We start from the raw sequence: 15,000 nt of genomic DNA, 5'->3' as shown, positions 1-15,000 counted from the left end.
AGAGAGAGAGAGGGATAGAGAGAGAGGGATAGAGAGAGAGAGGGATAGAGAGAGAGGGATAGAGAGAGAGGGATAGAGAGAGGGATAGAGAGAGAGAGAGGGATAGAGAGAGAGAGGGATAGAGAGAGAGAGGGATAGAGAGAGAGAGGGAGAGAGAGAGAGAGAGGGTGGGGGGGGGGAGAAAGAGAGAGCAAATGACAAAGAAGGCTAGATGAGTATAGCTTCCTTCCCGTTGTAAAAATTTTCACATTATAAATCAGTAAAATTTGATTATTATTTAATATTTCCCATGAAACCAGTGATGGGATGGGATGGCCTTCAGATTATGTTATCATTTTATGGCTGTGCAGCCTGTGTATTAGGTAGTCTGCGATTTTGCGGGGATTAGGGTTGGGGAAATACATCTTAATCAAAATTTCAAATTTAATTCTTTATCCGTTCTTCTTCTTCTTCGAGTACCAAGTCTGAGCCAGACATCAATGATGATCATGGTACGCCATTCATCTCTCTGATCAGATAACCTCAGAAAACTAATATTATTACTCTTCGCTTCTCTTTCTTTGTCACTCAGCTGTTCAAACTATTCAAATATGTTTTTTTCTTGGTCTACCTTTACTCTTTTTACCTTCTATCTGTCATGTGAGAACGCTTTATCCGTTAACAAATAAATTATAGTTTATTACCAAATACGACTATTTACCTAGTCTGTATTGCGTATGTAGCTGTGCGGCTATGTGGTCCAGAGGTATGACACTCGCTTTCGGATCGGAAGGTCCTGGGTTTGAGCCTCGCGCTCGGCGCATAATGAGTCCTTGGAAAAGGCACTTTACTTACTCACATTCTTTCACCGTACTCAGGTGTAAAATGAGTACCTGGCCATTAACAGCGTTGTCTTTGTCCGAAAAATTGTAATATCGTCATGTCCTGTCCTACATATTAAATGTTGCTGTTGACCAGGGACCCCTTGTAAAGCGCTTTGAGCACATTTAGTGGATATTGCGCTATATAAAGCTCAATTTTTAAATTATTTTTTTTAACATTGTCAGAATCGGTAAGTTTTTGACCGTTCCAAGTATCATCATAAAAACTTGAACCTTTTAGGGCAGGATTCTAGTTCACGCTAACCTAAACAAACAACAATTTCTCCCCACTTGTTTTGGGTATAAATCCACAGATTAAAACTTTTTCATCCAGAGAGACACATAGGGAGAGAGGGAAAGAGAAAAATAGATAGATATAGACAGATAGATGGAGATATAATTATATAGATAGAGAGAAATTATATATAAAAAGAAATTAAATATATATATAAAGAGAGAGAGAGAGAGAGAGAGAGAGAGAGAGAGAGTGCATAGTCAAAGGAGAGAGAGATAGGGAGACGGAGAGGGAGAGAAAGAGAGAGAGAGAGAGAGAGAGAGAGAGAGAGAGAGAGAGTACGTTTGTCACATTTGTGGGCGTAGGATGGAAAGTATAATTACCGAGTATAATATTCCAAAAGCTTTCTAATATCCCTTCATTACGTCCAAATCTAGAATTACAAATCTTATCCTTGGGGCTATTGATGCAAGTCAAATGTCAGGCCATAGATATCATAGTCAAAGATCCACATAATGCCATGATTTACATTGCATTAGTATAAATAGATACACATTGGTAAATAAACTGGTTTTAGAATGTATTCTAAATCCCCATAGAATTTATCTTGCCATGAGTTTTAGATACTGTGGAATAGATATAAATGCAGTAGCATTAATATTGTCATTCGCTTTTATCATTATTTTATGCGGCTATGTGGTCTTGTGGTATGACACCCGCTTTCAGATCGGTCGGAAAGTCATGGGTTCGAGCGTCGCTCGATGTACAATTGAGTCCTTGGAAAAGGCTCTTTACTCACATTCGCTCACCGTACTCGGGGTGTAAAATGAGTACCTGGTCGTTAACAGCGTTGTCTCTGTCCGAAAAAAAATGTATATCGCCTAAGAGGCGTCATGTCTCGTTCTGCATGTAACGTGTTGTTGTTGGTCAGCACAAGATCATGTGTGTCTATGTATGTGTGAGTGTGTGTGTGTGTGTATGTGTGTTTGTGTGTGAGTGAGAGAAGAAGAAGAAGAAGAAGAAGAAGAAGAAGAAGAAGAAGAAGAAGAAGAAGAAGAAGAAGAAGAAGAAGAAGAAGAAGGCATGACGTTCACTTTTCCGAGACTTCCTTCTATCCCCCCCCCCACATCCCCACCCATTCATCCTTCATTGCATCCATCAAAAACCTCAGACCATTTCATTAGAGAGGAATCTGTCCAACAACAACAAAATGCATTTTCCCAATTTGGCCAGAAATATCTTACTGCTTATATTATCTCAATCAAAATGGTCGAAAAACTTGTCTTGAAGTCTTAAAAATGACACTTTTAAGAACTCTCAGGATTCAAATCTTTTTGAAAACATACTTTATCTATATACGAGTTATATATTATCCTTTTGGCCAATTTGAAAAAATAGAAATAAACTTCTTTTTTTGTATTTTTTTTTTGGGTCATTTTCCGGCAAATGTGCCCACACTCCTTAAGGCCAGATAGGCTAAGAAAATCAGCCCGTCCAAAAAGCCATTAATTTCACATCAGATATTTTTATTGAATCTGTCATCACTGGGAAAGGGCACAAAATGTATTTTGGAGGCTGGGACAATCCTGTGGTTCCTTCTTCCCCAGGCTTGGTCACTTCTTTATATAAGGTCAAAGTTAGAAAATGCTCAGCCACAAATAAAATAAAACAAAACTATTGACATTAAAAAGTATTTCGCAAAATAGATTTAACATCTTATTTTTTTGTTTGTTTGATAAATTGATAAAGGAAAAAATATGCTTCACGTGGATAGTTTCAATCAAAGTTGTCTGAAGAAGGGTTTTATCCGAAACGTTCCGTCTTAAGTACAGTTTTATTTCTTTCCGAAGCTTTTATTTCTCTTAATATTTGATATCAGTCGAATCTTTACATATTATTCTAGTTGGCTTTATCAATTTTTAAAAAAATGTTCTATCCAAATCCAGGAATGCTCGCGATTAAACATTGACTTTGATGATGTCATTTCATCGCTATTTTTAGATTCGTATTGCTTGTTTTCAATAATATTTCAGATCCGCATTTTCTTTTTAGGAGAAAAGCAAACAAGACACCAATTTTGTTTTTATTCAAAATCGTGACCCAATCATCTTTTCAAAACACTGATTAATTCTTCTATAGGACAATCTTCTGATTATGTTCCATTTTAACCCTTTGATGGCGGCGAAGGGACTGAGGTTCCTTTAAAACAGAATTACAGTGTGTCTGATTTCTGTTTATTTGTTTTGTTTGTTGTGTGCGTGTATGTGTGTGTGTGTGTGTGTGTGTGTGTGTTTGCTTGTGTGTGTGAATGAGTATGTTTCAGCCAAAGTAATTTGTGATTTAAGCGCTTAGAGTTTGGTGTCTCGGAGTTATAGCGCTATACACGTTTTCAGCGTTATTATTATTATTATTATTATTATTATTATTATTATTATTATTATTATTATTATTATTATTATTATTATTATTATTATTATTATTATTAATATTATTATTATTAGTATTGTCCATTTATTTACTTGTTTACTACAGAAGACGGCTTTTTTGTGGTCTTGTCGTACGATTTTCGCCTTCGGACTGGTAGGTCGTGGGGTCGAGTCTATCTATCTCTATACGCCACAAATTTTAGACTCTTCAAACTCACATTCTATCACTGTTATCAGGTTTGAAATTAGTGCCTGGCCATCAACAGCATTGCCTCTATCCAAAAAAAAAACAAAACAAACTTCATGCGTTTCAGTATGGAAATCCATGTAACGTCCTTCATGTTAAGTGTTGCTGTTGGTTAGGGACCGTTTGTAAAGCGCTTTGAGCACGTATAGATAGTATGCAGATGACGTCACTCAGGCCTTTGTTATTGTTTTTGCCATCCGCGTTTGTGAGTTGTTCTCACTAAACTGTATTAACAAGACTATAAAAGTTCATGGTTACACAGAGTTTGTGTGTTGGTCCGTTATACTTCCGGATGGCAATGTTGTGAACTCCTTGGCCAAGCGCCTTCTATCTATAGTGGATATTTCGCTAAATATAAGAGCTGAAGCTTTCTTTTTTTGGTCTCGTCTTCGTTAAGTGTTGCTGTTGGCTTGATACACCCTGTAAAAGTGATTTGAGCATATTTTTTAAAGTGGATATTGCTTTATATAAAATCTAAAGACTTAATCGTTTGTTATTATTTTTTTTTTTTTACAGTAAACAATGGTGATGTGACTTGGGGTTTCTATTAACCCCAAAGTCGCATCAGTGTCACTGCTCTCTTGGTGAAAAGAGTTAGGTTTTTGTTTATATTCAGAAAAAAATAGGACAAATTATCACATTAACAATTGAGCTTAAATATAGCGCAATATCCACTAAACGTGCTCAAAGCGCTTTACAAGGGGTCCCTGACCAACAGCAACATGTAAAGCGAAAAACGAGACCTGACGCCTGTCAGGCGATATTAAAATTTTTCGGACAGAGACAACGCTGTTAACGGCCAGGTACTCATTTTACACTTGAGTACGGTGAAAGAATATGAATAAAGAGCATTTTTCCAAGGACTCAACTATGCGCCGAGCTAGCGAGGCTCGAACCCAGTCAGTACCTTCCGATCCGAATGAGAGTGTCATACCACTAGACCACATAGTCGCACAATAATATTTCATTTATTAGATTAGAATCAACTCGAACCCCGGTGCATAAAGATCGAAGCACAGACATTGAACGATGATATTTTAGAAATAGATTACTATTAATAAAGATTCGTTGTAAAAGTACTAGCTAATAAATAATTTTCATCCTTGGCCTTTGATTCAGTATCGTTATCTTATATATCGTGGATTTTTTTTCCCCGACTTAAATCCTATTCATTCCTATAATCCATTCATTTATTCATTCATTCGTCATCCATTTATGTGTTTGTTTGTTTGTTTAATACGTAGTCTAACCCCCTTTTATGGTCCTATTCAATTAATCATTCGCTCACTCATATATCCGTTTATTCATTTAAGTATTTCATCTTTCATCTTTCATCGTACATCAACTGTTTATACTGTCATACACCGACAAAAGGCTTCTTCTTCTTCTTCTTCTTCGTCTTGTGGAAACCTCCAATATTGTCGAGGATCACTCCACAGTTTGTAGGGTTTTACATTTTAAACTTGCTAAAACTCTGCATATAATACTAATTAAAAAAAAACACACATAGATTAAAAAGTCACGTTGTGTTTTGTTTTGTTTTGTTTTTATTTAATATAACCTTTATCTAGAGCCTTTTCTAACTAGCTAGAGCTGTTATATATAGAGGAATATCCACTAAAATGTGCTCAAAGCACTTTGCAAAGGGTCCATGACCAACAGCAACACGTAAGATGTAGAACGAGACAATATTATGACGCCTGTTGGCGATATTACAAATTTATTTTTCGGACATAGACAACGCTGTTACCGGCCAGGTACTTATTTTACACCTTAGTACGGTGATTTAAGTAAAGAGTCTTTTCCAAGGAATTAACTATGCGCCGAGCGAGGCTCAATCAAAGGACCTTCCGATCTGAAAGCGAGTGTCATACCATAAGAACACATATATTATATATATATATATATATAATATATATATATATATATATATATATATATATATATACAATATCAATGAATGAAGAGGTCTCCCAGATTGATAAAATGTCTTAAACCCGATTCATCTCTGAAGTTTCAAGCTTAAGAATAATTGGATTCAATAGTCTGCTGTCACGTCGCCCAGCAATGGCCGCTATCGTGGTTCTAAACAAAGAAAATTGGTACTTTTATTCTTCATGCTGACTGAAAACTTTACATATGTCTTGTGATCAGAATGTATAAAAGTCAAAACATGATCAGATTTTTAATGGGCTTTTTTCCCTCTGGATAGAATTTTATGCTCGTCTGAGAAACATTTCATAAGGGCATCCACCATTGTTCTGATAATTTCGGGGTCAGTTACTAAGTTACCATGCGTCATTACGAGAGAAGTGACGTTACGACTGTTGAAGCGTATTGGCAGTTTTAGAGGTGACCTTTTTTTCCTCTCTATTATTTGAAGTTACATTTTCTAATCAAACTATTTTCGAAATGGCATTTTGTAACTACACGGTTAATATAGCAATGGAATTCATCTTCAAAACATTCATCAAATAGTTCGGTTAAAATAAATAGAAAGAGGGAAAATTGAAAGAGAGAAAAAAAAAAAGAAAAGATGTTTAATAGATTTGAGATTGTCGACTTACATAAGATGGATAGAGAAACATTATTCATTGTCAGGGGTATTTGTTGCCCAAGACCAAGATGGAACGGGGCATTGCACGTTTCAGAAAGCCTTCAACGAAATCTAGACATCAATAATATTATGTTTTGATACTAAAGCAATTTTATTTATTTATTTTTTTTATTTTAAAAATTTTGGGTTTTTTGTTGTTGTTGTTTTTTTTTTTGGGGGGGGGGGGGATGTTTTCGCAATTGATGCTATGGATGGGGGTCACGATAGCTCAGATGGTAGAGCACTCGCTTCGCACGCGAAGGGACTGAGATCGATCCCGGGTGCATTCGAGATTTTTTTTTCATCACGCACTTATTATAACTAATTTAATTAATGGAATCTCTGGCGTGTTATTGGGCAAGAGTGACGTGCACAGTCAGTCAGTCAGGTCTGATAGCCGGCTTCAACTATGGGTCTTATTTTAACTTTGCAGCAATGGACGCACCTCATGTTGCGTTGATTTGAGAGTATCTAGTTCAATTATAACAATGAGCCCATAAGAAATTGGTGTCATTAGACCTGCATAAAGAACCCCCCCCCCCAAAAAAAAAAAAAAAAAAAAACAAAACAAAAAAACAAAAAAACAAAAACAAAACAAAACAAAACAAAACAAAAAAAGCAAACAAACAAACAAACAAACAAACCAAAAAACAAACAAACAAAAAACACGTCGCAACAAACGCATAAAGAGAGAGATTGAAAAACACGCACGCAAATAACTCATTTAAATGGAATCTCAGACGTTTTATTGGCCAAAAGGATCCCGTGGTTTGTTGAAATTATGGTACTGCACTTGTCTGGAAAAGTCCAGCAAGGGGATTGATTGGTCTTTACGCCGACAAAATACTTTTTTTTTTCAAATGGCCCGAAAACCTAGAGAAATAAATACCATTCGTTTAATATGATTCCTAAATTTACCAAAAGTCTCAAACATGGGGATTCTTCAGAAATGCGTAGTCTCAGGTTTGATAAATTTTGATATATTGGGGCTCATCGTATAATCGATTCTTACTTAATTTTCCTTTTTTACCTTTTTTTAAAAAAAATAAATAAATCAAAATGAGAAATCATGTGTTTTGTTTGAATAGGACAGAGTCGGGAGTCGAGAGTAATTGAAGAAAAACACGAGTGCGCTTGATGGGGAGAATTGAGAATTCGATTATTTGAAAAAAAGTAATTTCCGAGTACAGATCGATAATCAGTAGTTATAATATTTAATGGATTTTGAGATTAATAATATAATGTGAAATATTAAATTTAGAATGTTCATTATTGATAGAGTACTTAACCCTTAAATGGCTGGGCTTGATTTAACGCGAATCAATGCAACATAAAAACTTAACCTCATTTTCATATTTATTCACCAAATTGTGTTCAGGGGGTGGATGGGGGGGGGGGGGAAGTGGTTATTGCACTGCATTGTGGTCGTAGCCATCGTAAAGTTATAGATAGAATGCGCTTGGCCAATGAGTTCACAACATTGCCATCCGGAAGTATAACGGACCAACACACAAACTCTGTGTAACCATGAACTTTTATAGTCTGGTTAATACAGTTTAGTGAGAATAACTCACAAACGCGGATGGCAAAAACAATAACAAAGGCCTGAGTGACGTCATCTGCATACTATATATAGCCTGACAATGACCAAAACTGACATCAAAATGCCAGTCTTTTGCCACAAAAGAAAACAAATCGTGAGTTGTATTCAATAGTTCAACCAATGAAATACCTTATGTTCTTGAGCTACTAACGACAACTCACTAGAAGCTACACAAACCTAAAAAAATTGACGTCAAACTGCCAGTTCTAGAGGGTTCTAGTGTCAAGCTATAGATAGAATGCGCTTGGCCAAGGAGTTCACAACATTGCCATCCGGAAGTATAACGGACCAACACACAAACTCTGTGTAACCATGAACTTTTATGGTTTGGTTAATACAGTTTAGTGAGTACAACTCACAAACGCGGATGGCAAAAACAATAATAAAGACCTGAGTGACGTCACCTTCGAACTATCTATATGTTAATGATGGCTACGCTGTAATCCGGAAGGTCCCGGGTTCGAGCCCCGCTTCAACCACTTTCGTTTTATTTTTCCTTGGGCAAGATTATTTACCCCCCAAATTTGCTCACATGGACAACATGGGTGATTCCTGTCGACATCAGACATCTTGTTTGATGGATTGTCTATATTCCGTCATGGAATTCCTAGGCGACGGGCTCTTATAATGGTGCCGTTGCAATGGGGTGTAATAGGATTCAATAGTCTGACGTCACGTCCGCCCAACAACGAGCAGCTGGGTTCTAAACAAGGAAAATTGGTATTTTTTATTCTTTATGCTGACTATAATTTTTCACATGCCATGTGACCAGAATATATAAATGTCAAAACATGATCAGATTTATAATGTTTTTTCTCCTCTGGATACACTTTTATGCTCGTCGTATTTCATAAGGGCGTCCGCCATTGTTCCGATGAATTAGAACCAGTTACTAAGTTACTATGCGTCATTACGAAGGAAGTGACGTCACGACTGTTGAATCCTATTTTAACTCACTCAACCCTAACACCGACTATATCCGTAGTATACCCGGGGTTACTTTTACCCCATCCCTTTTCATTACATTTTTCTGAGACAAATTATAGGCGTAGTATCAAAGCTAATGTTCTTAATTTTTTAACGTTTATGGTAGTTGAATAAAGCTATCTATGCACATGCTCATTTTTAATACATTTTTTTCCAATTATGAAAAATAGGAAAAATCTCTAGGATTGAGTGAGTTAAAAAGATAGTTGAGTCGTTAACATTAGAATCCTCCCGATATAATGATGAGTTGGGGAGGTGGGTATCATATATTGTATTCCATTGGATGTGACAAATCACAAATCCAGCCTAATCCTGTGGTTTTATCCAGGAGAAAGGATTATCAGATTGTGTATTAGACATTCATAACAACATGGGTTGTGTGTGGGTGGGGGAGGAGTGGGAGTGGGGGGAAAGGAGTGGGGTGGGGAAGGAGATGGGAGAGGAGAGGAGAGAGGAGAGAGAGAGGAGGAGAGAGAGAGAGAGAGAGAGAGAGAGAGAGAGAGAGAGAGAGAGGAGGAGGAGGAGAGAGAGATGGGGGTGGGGGGAGGGGTGATGGGATACGCGCTGACAGAATTCAGACAGTGCTAAATCCTATAAGTAGGATAATGATTACGATGATTATGATGATGATAATGATGATAATGGCAATGATGAAAATGATGATGATAATGATGATAATCATAATGATATTGATAGCTGCGATGATATTGATGATGATAATGATGATGATGATGATGATGATGATGATGATGATGATGATGATGATGATGATGATGATGATGGCGATTATTATTATAATCATCATCATCATCACCATCATCATCATCATCATCATCATCATCATCATCATCATCATCATCATCATCATCATCATCATCATCATCATCATCATCATCATCATCATCATCATCATCACCATCATCATCATCATCAACAAGAACAACAACAACACCACTAGCATCATCATTGTTATCATTACTTAGAAAGGCCGAGTCTGTATGTATGGCACTTAGATAAATAAATGAGTTGAAATATAGATAGATGAATTTATTGATGATCGGATGGTTGGCGGATATATATATATATGTGTGTGTGTGTGTGTGTGTGTGTGTGTGAAGAGATAGAGACACAGATAAAACGATCGTGAAACATTGCTATGTACAGATACACTGATAAATTAAGAGGTGAAAGTGACAGTTAAACAGACTACGAGAAATCCAAATAGATAGCTAGATAATTAAATGTATAGATAGGTAGAGGGATAAATAGATAGATAGATAGGTAAATAAATAGATGCATAGATATATCGATAGATAGACGGATAGATATAGAAATAGATAGATTGATAAATAGATAGATATATTGGTAGCTAGGTAGATAGATAGATTGATGCATAAATAGATAGATAGATAGATAGACCGATTGATAGAATTTTAGATGGATGGATAAATTGATAGATATATAGATAGATAGATAGATAGATAGATAGATAGATAGATAGATAGATAGAGAGAGAGACATTGATAAATAGATAGTATACTGATAGATAGATCGATAGATATACTGATATATATATATATATATATATATATATATATATATATATATATAGACAAATAGATAGTTAGATAGATAGATAGATAGATAGACGGATAGAAACATAGATAAATAAATAGATATATAGATCGATAGATAGATAGGTAGATAGATAGATAGATAGATAGATAGATAAATAGATAGATAGATAGATAGATAAATAGATAGATGGATAGAAACATAGATAAATAAATAGATATATAGATCGATCAATAGATAGATAGATATATTGATAGCCATGTGTCAAGATCATCACACAACATCAAGAACACGAAAACGTCATCATATGAATGACAGAAATAGAGAATACTCACAGTGAATGATGATGATGATGGTGAAGACGATGAAACATGGCGATCTCAATCAATCTTATCTCCTCCTCCACTCACAACCATGCATAGAGTCAATGTTAATTTGATAAGAATAGTATTGACCTTATCCATAATATCATGGTATAGCAAAACGATGTAAGTCGACTTTTTTCATATTTTATAATAGAATATTCATATTTAATCTTGTTTCTCGTGTTAATGAACCTAGTTTGACTTGTTTAAAAAGCACAATAAGTTTGTTTTAATTTGATTCTGGATATAAGACATAATAATATGATATATGGAATTTATCCGACCACGTCTCTCTAAAGTTTATGCAAAACAATCTCTTTGATCCTTGATAAAATAAATAATATCTTCAAAATCTTCTATCCTCAACCACCAAATACGCAGAGTGAATGGCTAGAATAATGACCTTACCCAATCACTGCTGGGTTATTCAAGTCTTCCCTTGGAATAGACCCTAAAGACAAATTTCCCCTATGGGATGAATAAAAGGGAATTTTATTATTTTATTTATCATATGTATTTATTTATTTACCTCACTAAATAATTAACCAAAATTTTGAAAACAATTTTCACTGCATGATAAAAATGAGACATTTCAGTTTTCTAAAGTTACCGCCTCATTTGAAATACACGTTTTCTCCCCAAAACAAGTTTATTTTTATCTAAAATTGTCTTGTTAGCGTAAGGCAGTCTCTCCCCCCCCCCTCCCCTCCCCCTTACCATTATCTTAATGATACGGTTTGAAATTCCCTAGAACCCATAGGCTAAACACCCTAGGGAACTTAAAATTCCTCGCGATTCAATGGGAAATGTTGATTTTTATTTTACTAATCAACGACACTGAAAATCAAAATCAAAACATTGACATTTATTTTGGACGAAGTGTTCTTGATACTGACAAAATGTCATCGAGTCTGTGGTTGGGATTGAGAATGTTGTACTTGTTGACTTGTTAGAAATGATGACGTGTTAATTCAAGGAATTTGTCAGAAGTTTTTGAAGTGAGTAAAATGATGCTATGATTACTGACAAAATATGTCAAACTATATCATCTGTGGTTGGGATTGAGTATGTATCTAGTGTTGACCTGTTAGAAGTAATGGCGTATTATTACGGGGAATTTGTTAAAATTTAAAGTGAGTAAAATGATGCTATGATTACTAAAAAAAGTTCAAAATATTCATTGGAACAAATTTATCATCATATCGATGTATCATGAATTCCATGTGCACTTTTATCAAATTTATTTATTCATGTCTTTATTTTTTTAATCATCAGTTTTATTTATTTATCAATGTATTATTCATTTTCATATTCAATCTATCCATACTATGTTTACTATTATATATATATATATATATATATATATATATATATATATATATATATATATATATATATATATATATATATTTATTTTTTTTTTTTTTTTTTTTAATTTTTTTTTTTAATTTTTTTTTTTAATTATTTTTTTTAATTATTATTTTTTTATTTTTTGTTTTTTAAAAAAAGTATTTCATTCATTTTTTACTAATTAAATTTTTATGATTACAATAATCATTTATTATTTACATATTTATCTATTTATTTACTTTTTTGCTGAAAGAAAAAGATAGTCAAGAATTGCTGGCCATCTAAACGTACTTATTTCCAAGTCTGGTTAACCAAAACTGCTACGGTCTCATAAATTGTGTTGTGGAACTACTAGACTACTCTCAAGCCAACCCATACCATCATCCATTCCAACATGTAACAATGTCAAATTAACCCCATATTTATTACTTAATAATAATAATAATAAAATCCTTATTTCATTTTATGAGAAATTAAAATGCTCATCCCCCCCCCACCCTCAGCCCGCCCCCGCCCCCGCCCTAAAACCTGCACGTAGCTGGTCAAGATGTCTCCAAAACCCGAACTAATTCAAAAGACTACATGCGGTCTGTTTTTAATGCACATCATCCAATTAACTTTTACTTTTTGAAACAAATCATAATTAACAATTTTGGTTTATATTCTACTCAATTAAACTGCAAGGCATTGTTTTAGTGGGTCGTCTGTATTTTACCCAAATTAGCTGAATGGTATGGAGTCTTTTTGCTGGATGTCTTTTTTCGCAAATTATTAGCTCCACGTCGTGTTGCTATAATGAGCGTGTATTTGCCTATTTGCCTCCATATTCCACAGGGATTCAGAAACAAAGAGAATTATTGTTTACTGACATTTCTCAATACAAAAGCAACATGAGAACCATGAGGAAGTCAGTGTCACCTGATACTAAAGGGTTATTTCACTCTCTAATATTCTCTCTAATTAATGATAAACAGACATATGGAGAGAGAGCGAGAAAGAGAGAGAGAGAGAGAGAGAGAGAGAGAGAAAGAAAGAAAGAGAGATATAGAGAGAGTAAAGGAAGAGAGAGAAATAGAGATAGATAGATATATATATATATATATATAGAGAGAGGGAGAGAGAGAGAAAGAGAGAGAAAGAGAGAGAGAGAGATGTGGAGACAAACAGAAATAGAGAATTGACATAAATAAGAGAGGATAGAAAAAAGAGGGGATAGAAAATAAGAGAGAGATAGAGAGAGAGAGAGAGAGAGAGAGAGAGAGAGAAAGAGAGAGAAAGAAAGAGAGAGATATAGAGAGTAAAGGAAGAGAGAGAGATAGATAGATAGATAGAGAGAGAGAGAGAGAGAGAGAGAGAGAGGGAGAGAGAGAGAAAGATGTGGAAACAAACAAAAATAGAGAATTGACATAAAAAAGAGGGGGCAGAACATAAGAGAGAGAGAGAGAGAGAGAGAGAGAGAGAGAGAGAGAGAGCAAATATAATTACTGTTATCTTTATTATCGTTATTGCTGTTAGCTCACGCACTGAATTCCTCCCAAGTTCTTTACCTAATTTGGAATCACAACAATAATAATAATAGCATTACCATCCTGGGTTATATTCACATTTTTTTTACTCTTGTCTAGGATACAATATTGAGCATGTACCGAGTGACAAAACTAACGTAATCTAAAAGAAAAAAAACACACGAATTAAAATTTTGGCCAGAAAACTCGTCCTTCAACTATCAATCGATTAAAATGACTCCCGTCTTCGTCGATACCTATCAAACCTGGAGCTTTGCGAAGCTCAGGTTTGAGAGTTTGTTTTGTTTTGTTTACAAAGTTGATGGTCATTTTATTCGGTCGATTTTTTGAAGGACGAGTTTTCTGGCCAAAATATTTTAAATACGTGTTTTATTTTAGAGTTCGATATAAAGAAAGTGCGTTGACGTTATAATAATATTATTATGGAATTTCTTCTATTTTCTTTTCTTTTCCCATCAGCATTACATTATGAGCAATGTGAAAAGAGTGCGGGGATTAAATAATGACACTATTATATTTAAGGACCCCAAACTGTTTACTTGTCTTAACCCTCTCCTTACCACCTACAGAAAATTCGTCACATTTGTTACGACACAATATGTGACCCTCCGTCTCAAAACGGTATTCTGTCGGAATGATTCAGACCCCAGAAAGTGAATTTAGAGATAGAATGATAAGAAATTGGACCTTAGAAGTTTTTGCAAAGCAAAAAATAGTATTTATACTCCAGCATGACGTAAAGAAATTAAACCCAAGTTTGATATTTGTGGCTATGAATTCAATTTCCCTAACCGAGTGCATCCCGACATAATACCGCTTTGACACGGAGGGTCACATATACACTTTTTCTTATTCAGATTTGTTTTGTACATCACAATGTTCTTTGTGTAATTAATAAGAACAAAAAGTTGTTTAGTAGAGAGATTGTTTGAGTTTTTTAAAAAAGCAATTTTTCTGCTGGATAAGCCTGTCATTTTGGGGGAAAATACTGAAAATGATCGGTAAGGAGAGAGTTAAAGGTGGGCGATATAGAAATCGTAACCCATCTCCTCAATCCGGTTTTGAGTCGTGGTAAGCTTGATGCTGAAATTATAGTAAACTTTGAGTTGAGATGACGAGAAAAAATCTTTATTCTTTTACTTAGTGACGGGGGTCCCCGATAGTTCAGTTGGTAGAACACTCGTTTCACAACGCATAGGAACCGAGATCGATTCAGTGTGTAGTCGAGAT

The 15,000-nt window shown here is 34.9% G+C and overlaps 1 protein-coding gene across 8 annotated transcripts in view; it reads right to left on the bottom strand.

Moving 5' to 3' along the window:
- The window catches only part of LOC144958678 (innexin unc-9-like), an 867,612-nt gene that overhangs the window by 193,782 nt on the left and 658,830 nt on the right, over positions 1-15,000 (bottom strand). The window contains exon 2 of one of the 8 annotated variants that reach the window (XM_078890808.1): positions 10,865-11,134. The exons of 6 other annotated variants lie outside the window; for them this stretch is intronic. In XM_078890808.1, the coding sequence (XP_078746934.1) occupies positions 10,865-10,902 (38 nt within the window). In that variant the 5' untranslated portion in view covers positions 10,903-11,134. Of the gene's footprint in view, positions 1-10,864; positions 11,363-15,000 lie in introns of those variants that run through there. One more of the 8 variants, XM_078890809.1, reaches the window with a different exon arrangement.

Source organism: Berghia stephanieae, chromosome 13 (genome assembly GCF_034508935.2).
Source record: "Berghia stephanieae isolate SIO BIC M18660-M18661 chromosome 13, UCSD_Bste_1.3, whole genome shotgun sequence".
Classification (NCBI taxonomy): Eukaryota; Metazoa; Mollusca; class Gastropoda; order Nudibranchia; family Aeolidiidae; genus Berghia; species Berghia stephanieae.
Note: the sequence above shows the minus strand (reverse complement) of the source record. Positions and strands in the feature narration are given on the sequence as shown.